Here is an 8,219-nt window from a genome sequence, read left to right as displayed (position 1 = left end):
CTAGAAGCAACAAGACAAGTAAAAATCTCGGCCAAGACACAACAATAACACAATTTCGGCCAAGAACACAAACATGGACAGATTTGCTTCTTTTTGATTTTTTAGTTTTCTAACACTTTTTTTTTTTCTAACAAGCAAGCCCAAGATTGATCTTGTAGGAACAAGATCAAGCCATGCTTTGATACTAAATGATACAAGACAAACTACGGGAACACAAAACACACCCCAAAATAGTCCACTAATCTTAAGGATCCGAGGACCGATTGGAGACCACACTCGGATTCAGTACAACGACAACAAGAACGAGATATAAGGGTGTGTTTCAACTCCAAAACAGCCACCACAAACTAATATTATCAACACAAGATGAAGAACATGAAGAACAATAACAATATTATAACAACTCATGGGTTCCACAAACAAGACACACAACGGTTACAAGATTACAATGAACAAAAGGATATATAGATAGACTACATGAAGGAATAATCTTAAGAACCCATGAACATATTTCACTCTTGGACCCTTAACACTACTCACAATAATTCACCTATCTCTTACGTTGGCACAAGAGGGACCTCGATCTCTCAAGCCTCTAACGTTTCCAAGCTTGAATCCAACACGAGTGAATCCACACTCAATGTTGCCTAGTTACAAGATTTCGGCCATAGGGGGGCTTTCTCACAAGTGTTTCAAGTGTTACAACATTCAACATTCAACAAAAACTAATGACTAAAACCCTACATTATTCTATTTATAGTAGGTTACAAAATAAAGTGTGAAATGTCCAAAATGACCCCCTAGTCAAATGCTTCAATAGGCACCCTTGAAGTGCTATGTATGGACGGTTTTGGTTTCCATTTAGGTGCTCCTTTGCACTTCATTCACACACACCATGTCTCGGGTTTAGCATACGCCCTCATAAGTCCATCTATGTGATCATACTCGTATTAGGGGAGGGGGGCACAAACGTATAGGTTTAAATGTACAAGCTTACTTTGGGAGATTGTTTTCTAGTTTTGTAGAAATCCTTTCCTATATATTCAAAGCTTTTTCTATTTCTGAGGGATCCTATGCAACTATAGGTGCTGCCAAGGGAGAACAATGAAGATGATCGGGATCGTTTGAAGATGAGGCTTTCCCAACTCTATTATGACAATCTTCTCAAAGTACAGCATTTTTGCAGAATGAGATGCTTTGTTTTTCAATGTACTTAAAAACATCATTACAATTCCCTTCTTTTTAGATTTCAGAACCAATTGATGGGTTGAAAGAATGGTTGGATGCTCTATCAACTGCTCGTATCCCGTGTGCTGTTGTGTCAAGTCTTGATCGCAGAAATATGGTTGAAACCCTAGAACGCATGGGGCTCATGAAGTACTTCCGGGTAGTTAATTACATTCTGTTAGAGATGATGTATGTATACAATGTGGTCGACTATTAACATATGCATGTTGTGGACCGTCATGCTGTTGATGCAGGCAATTGTGACGGAGGAGGATGGAATGGAGTCTATAGCACATAGATTTCTTTCTGCAGCTGTGAAGGTAGGCTGAAGTGTATTTGAGTGTTGTACTGGTGCAATTCTACCACTTTAAGAATACTACATATTAAGCTTGCTGTCTCATTTGGATTCTTTGGGGATGGGGCTGCTTTTAGCCCATTTTATTTCTTACTAGCATATGAGGGGGAAGAATATCGAGAATTGTGGTGTGAACTAAAAATGCTTAGTTTTCACTTTTAATAAGGTGTTTCAATTGCAATTTTTGGTTTATGCTTACATCTGCGTTGATACTAAATCCTAGCAATATGCCACACCACTTAAATGATAGATTAACTATACATTACTCTTTCCTCTGTGTTTTAAGCACAGACCAAAGCATAAACCTTCCTTTCGACTTTCTTGGTTTTATTGGAGCTTACCTATTGAAAAAAATAAATCTTCTGCAGCTGGACAGGAAGCCATCAAAGTGTGTGGTGTTTGAGGACGATCCTAGGGGCATAACTGCTGCTCACAACTGTACAATGATGGCTGTGGCACTTATTGGTGCTCACCCAGCGTATGTATTACTGTTCTCTGATTTTCCCCCTTATTGTTGAAGCTCTCGATTCTGTCTTTTTTTTTTTTAAGCTGTCTAATTGTGTTATGTTTGGACACAAAATGTTCTTTGCTGCCAAAAAGGAGTCCCAGACCCTTCCTCTAAGGTTGGGGGAGTGGGTTTAGGACTAAGCGCTTACTTCAATGTCTGATTAAGCATTGATATAGTAATACATGTTCTGGATGTCCTTGCTATTTTAAATTTCTTCAAATGCAGTATGTCACTACTTCTGCTTGCAAATTTTTATTTAGGACTTTGAAACTTGCAGGTATGATTTAGGGCAAGCTGACCTTGCTGTAGGTAGCTTCAGTGAGCTTTCTGTGATAAATCTCAGGAGATTATTTGCACATAAAGGCTCCAATTTTATGGACCTAGAGAAGAAAATAGCGGAAAAGGCACCGCGCAGAAGGAAGCTTACAATTGACACCATTTTCTGAACCAGTTCGGTACAACAGTCAACCTCCTTTCCCTATTTGTAAATGCCCTTGTAGTGTTAGAATCTGTAGGTCTTCCCGTCCTTACCTTCATTCATTCTTTAGATAAATACAGCTGGTAGATGGGGAAAATCTCGAAACTTAGAAATCCTTGTCTTCTTTTTCTCTATTTTTATTCCTTTTTTTTCTTTTGGGGTTTTTGTCTGTTCGTGTGATCGAGCTGTTTAATTCAAACAGATATCTACCAGCAGTGGCAGTGGAATTACGATCCATGTAACTCAGTTGCATGCAATATTGTGACTTCTTCCAAGTATACTAGATGTAGAAGCCCGCGCTAGCACGGGCCCAACAGTAGTAATCTAGTTATATAACCTCTGTTTGGAAAAACTCAAGCTAAGAAAATGTTCAGTTTCAATTCAGTTGAATTTCTCGAAACCCATCAGTTGTAGCTTTTCTAAATTGCAATTTGTTAATTACAAATTACAATCGATACTAAAACAATATTATCTCCCAGTTCCTGATTCTCATAACTGGATGTTCCTAATTCAAAGCATCTTGTATTCTCTCTCAAATTTTTCTCCAATGTCATCATCAGCAAAAGCACGCCAAATAAGTTCTTGTTGAGATGGGATTTCATATGTGGGACTTGGTCCCAGAAGTTAAAATCCCATGAACCATTTCTCCTCCACTATCTGTATCGCTATCCTCATCAATTTCCTGCAAGCAGAATAAAGAGCCGGTCGTAATAAACAGATCAGAGAAAGTTGTGGATTCAGCAAATAGAGATATAACCTCTGCATCAGGTTTTGTGTGCTGTAAGGAAATTACACCTTTTGCATTTGCAGATTTTATTTGCATCCCTTTAATTGATGAATGATTCATCTGTTGATGAAATATACGAATAAGACCAACTTTTCTATAGGAAGTAAGAAAAATGATTTTGAGACAACATGAACCTTTTTCCACGAGTCATCTGCAAAACTAAAGTTAATGACAATTGGCAAGTGGGATACAACAGGTGGAAGGATGTTCTAAGATCTAAGGGCATTTCTAACTCTTCCGTTTGATTATCATCAGAAAGTTCATGTATTCTCTTCTCTTGCCTGATTTTTCTAATAAAGTAAATTATTTACTCATGGAAAGTATTTAACACCAACTTTCAAGACTATCTATAAAAAGAGCTAACAATTCCTTTCAAAAGAAAGATCAATAAAACATTCCTTCTCATTAAAAGAATGATCATAAAACATTATATATAGTTTCATGTAACAGAAAAATCTATTGTTTTAAACACGAAGACATGGTGTATGATGGCTCCATTCCACTACTCTTCTCCACTTCAATAATACATTTGTTTCTATCAGCATTTGAACTCGTGAAGTATGCCTACCATACATCCCATGTTTATGACCTGGCTATTGAGCAACTGTCCTAGGCTAAAACATGATAAAAATATGCATACAAATATGTATAGAACCTATGAAGGAACGACATTTAATGTTAGCAAGATTGGTATGCTTAATTTTTTATCCAGATTTTTTGATTGTTCACTATGAAAAGGTAAAAGTGACATGGCTCTTGCTCGTATATATTGAGCTCACACTGAGTGTTTCTCAAGCATCAAAGCACAAAACATCAAACTATCCAAATAAAGACTTTATTGAAAGAATATAGAGTTGAAGGAAAGCGCATTACTGAGAACTGATTGGCCATGATTGGAGAAGTCTCCATGTTCCAGGAAGAATTTGGAAGTGCTTGAATTCGCCTCTAAAGCCTCTGGATATGCTGCCACTCCCATGATGTTACAAGTTTGATATCTCACTGGATCAGTAAAAGAAATCCAATATGGTAGAACAACAGCTGTCAGAGTTTACACTCTGTACACTTACCCTATCCCTCCCAGTGGAACACCCTGAAATGCTGATGGTTTGCAGCGTTTTTGTGTAAAGAGATCAATTAGAGCTCTCTGCATATGTAAGAGAATGGTCAGACCTTACTGAAAGCCCTTAACATTACGACACTCGTTTGAACTATGAAATTATCTTGTGATTGCCATAAAACATATGAGATTGAGAAAGTTACCCTTCCATAGGATGCTTCTTCCCTTACATATGACCATAGACGTATACCAAGCCGAGCCTAATAATGAAAAAGCAAACAACAATTACATGACAAAGGTACAAGTCAAAATCCAGGAGAATTTCCTATCCGCCAACAGTGCTAAAAGCCTAAAAGAAACTTTCATACCATTTTTATTGCCTCTCTGAATGTGACACTAAATTCTTTTAACTTGCTAGCGTGGTTATTTAGCTTCCTTCTCCAAGCTTGAGATGGTTGTGCAATACTATCAAAATCGAACTGCAGAAAGAAAAACACAAGAGAGATCACTAAATTATAAAAGAATTGAACATCACAGAAGGAAAAACCCCAGCACGGCCGATACAAAAGCACTAAGGTAATTTCTTCCCATCTTTAGAATTCTTTGTGGACAAAGTTAAGGTCCCTGTGCTGAAAGCCTCCACCAGCTTATAAAAAAAAAATACCAACGCCCTCTACCCCTACCCCCTTAAAAAAGGTCAAAAACAACAGAAACTAACACCCTATTTGGATGGTTGTTGCATATTGTTTCATAATTAATGCATTCTGCCGAGGAGTGGTTGTCTTCTCATTTTGATATAAAAGAATTTGGAGAAAAGACTCATATCCCTGGGATCAAGCTCATGCGAGATTGCAAATAGAGAATATTAAGTTTATCTCAAGCACTTTATATTATTACTATTCTTGCAAGGTTTGGCATGGAAAATTTCAAAAAAGGATTTTGTCCTTTTAGGCATGAATTTACTTTTTCAAAAGATAGTCCCCCAAAACGATCGATGAGATAGAGAGAATGAAGGTGGTCTCTTTTGTTTCTACTGTAGGGAGTCTCATATATGTTATGTTGTGTACTAGACCAGATATTTGCTTTGCTGTTGGCATGATTAGCAGATTTTAGTCTAATTCTGGGTAAGAACATTGGACTACAGTTAAGCATATAATTAAGTACCTGAAAAAGACTAGGGATTACATGCTTATTTTTCACTCTGGGGATCTTATACCTATTGGGTATACAGATTCAGATATTTAGTCAGATAAAGATTCTAGAAAATCTACATCAGGATATGTATTAACTTTAGGAGGTGGGGCCATTGTTTGGAGGAGTATCAAGTAATCATGTATTGCTGATTCCACCATGAAAGCCGAATATGTAGCTGCCTTTGAGGCACTTAAGGAGGTTGTTTGGCTCGGTAACTTTATGAAAGAGCTTGGAGTGGTTCCTTTGGTTCAAACACCACAATCACTTTATTGTGCCAATAGCGGTGTAGTAGCAAATTCAAAAGAACCATAAAGTCATAAAATAAGTAAGCATATTAAGAGAAAATATTACTTTATTCGAGATATAACTCAACAGGGTAATGTGAGAGTTTTGAAGATTGAGTCGAAGAATAATTTGGTAGACCCATTTATAAAGGGCGTAATCCAGAAAGTTTTTGATAAGCATATGGAAGAAATGAGTGTTAAAATTGTATATGCATGATTATGAGTTTAAGTGGGAGATTATTAGGGTATATTATTAACCATGTGGTTTATGTTGTAGTATTATATTTTCATCCCATGTAAAGACATTTTATTTTATTTACTTAATTTAGTAATGTCTTTATTTGAATGGATCATTGTCTTAACATGCGTATCCTTTGCTTATATAGTTTGTGGTAGGACAAATATCTTGATGACTGTAGCACAAAATTAAATATAATTTGATCTTAATCATAGAAGTGGTAATATTCAAACTTCTTGTGCTAGTACATTTCATATGTATTGAATGGACCAATTAGAGATGATTATTTATTTTTGAATATTAACAAATAACTTCTCTAGTCCATTACATATACTTATACTCTTATACTCTTAGTCTTGATATAATTATTATGATCTATATGGTTTGATTTATTATTTTATCTATTAAAAGTGAACTATTTTATGAGTCAATATATTCCTAATAGATTGAATGATGACAAATCACTTAGTGAAACAATAATTAGTTGATAGAACCATGTCTCGGTCATGAGATAGAAGACACACCTTTATGGTTGCTTATAAGATTTCGCGTGAAAATTCTATAGGAGGATTTTATATCCAACATGTGAAATAAGTTAAGTATTATAAAAAAAGAATTAAATTAATCAATAAGTTAAATTTTTCTGAGAATTTAATTTAATTGATTGGTGTCGATAATTCTAACACGGGAAATTAAATAAGATGTAATGATAGAATTCGAAATTAAATTGAGGTGTGCACTTATAAATTTTTAGTGAAATAATTTATAATTTATTATGATATGATAATTCATTCATTACCGAAGTAATAACATAATTGAAAGCGTCAGTTAATAAATCTGTGGTCCCTACCATGAATGATTAACTAGTCAATTTTTGTAAAAAAGTAATTCTATTTTATTTACTATCTTATATAAATAAGGAATAAAATAGTGAATAAAAAACCAAATTTTGGCATTATGGCAGTAGCAAGGCTGAAAATGTCTTTTGACTTTAAGGTGGTATTAAGGCTTAAAAGGTTTTTGGCACTAAGGTTGTAATATAGGGCCAAAACGTTTTGCCTCTTTCCTTTTCCTTCTTCAATTGAAATTGAAAAGAAATAGAGGTTGGTTTTTGAGAAAACTAGTCATCCTTTTTTAGAAAACAAAAATCATTTTCCCGCACAAGTGTTGATTATAAAGTTAATCAGGAAATAGCAGAAGGCTACCAACCTGAATTCCGTTGTAGAAAGTAAATTTTGTGAAAGCTTCAAGAGGTAAGTGCATTCTGAATTATGTTTTAGTTTATATTATCTAAATTGTATGTAAATTATTGATCCTTGTTAATTACTTTCGTTGTACATGTTCTAACAATGACAATAAAGTGGGCACATCCGAGGAAATGTTGCTCACTTTGAGATTGTCAAAGGAATTAGGTATTAGAATCCCATTAGATAGTTGCCAATCTTAACTTTTTCCTAATTTGACACGAGCATTTTCATATTTTTTCTTCTCATTTTTTCATTTGTCATTCTGTACTAAACGCTTATATGGACGGGAAAAGAGATACTTCAAAAGCATTTTTTGTTCAAATGAAGTCTGCTTACCCTGCTTGAGATTAAAGTTAAATTTACGCATTTATTATTTTAGTAACCGAGCTTAAACATTGAAATAAGTAGGCTGGTTCAACCTATCTTGCTTTACAATGGGAAATCTGATTTCTTTTATATTTCTGTTGTTGCTTGCTTCTTTAACCTTTTTTCTCTGCTATTCACTGATTTACTTTCCATCTGTCGTGCATCTCTTTAGGATAGTAGTTAAATATCATAAGCGGATTTTGTGTTGTCTCCTATAAAGTAAGTCAAGTATTGACCCATGGCCAACGAAATATAATATTCTGCGTTTTTTCAATAATAAAGCTGTTAGGTATTACTAGAGTACCGGACAAGTGGTGGGCTTATCAACTGATGGTACGAGTTTTGCAGCAGTTAAATTTCTTGGTAGACCAAAATGTTTTGCTCCCTTTGGTGACCATAATCAAATAATGGACAGACGAGTGTGAAGATGAACAATCTGTCAACCAGTTGTGACCAATACAAGACCCTACTTTTTCTT

General features: G+C 35.2%; 1 protein-coding gene across 1 annotated transcript in view; it reads left to right on the top strand.

The window, feature by feature from the left end:
- The window catches only part of LOC107873149 (5-amino-6-(5-phospho-D-ribitylamino)uracil phosphatase, chloroplastic), a 13,468-nt gene extending 10,643 nt beyond the window's left edge, over positions 1 to 2,825 (top strand). Inside the window, exons 7-11 of the mRNA XM_016719887.2 lie at positions 1,086 to 1,169; positions 1,247 to 1,387; positions 1,482 to 1,547; positions 1,951 to 2,060; positions 2,368 to 2,825. Coding sequence (XP_016575373.1) covers positions 1,086 to 1,169; positions 1,247 to 1,387; positions 1,482 to 1,547; positions 1,951 to 2,060; positions 2,368 to 2,536 — 570 coding nt within the window. The 3' untranslated portion in view covers positions 2,537 to 2,825. The remainder of the gene's footprint in view (positions 1 to 1,085; positions 1,170 to 1,246; positions 1,388 to 1,481; positions 1,548 to 1,950; positions 2,061 to 2,367) is intronic.
- The last annotated feature ends 5,394 nt before the right edge of the window (positions 2,826 to 8,219 follow it).

This window comes from Capsicum annuum, chromosome 6 (assembly GCF_002878395.1).
Source record: "Capsicum annuum cultivar UCD-10X-F1 chromosome 6, UCD10Xv1.1, whole genome shotgun sequence".
NCBI lineage: Eukaryota > Viridiplantae > Streptophyta > Magnoliopsida > Solanales > Solanaceae > Capsicum > Capsicum annuum.
The sequence above is the reverse complement of the archived record's forward strand: the minus strand, read 5'-3'. Positions and strand labels throughout refer to the sequence as shown.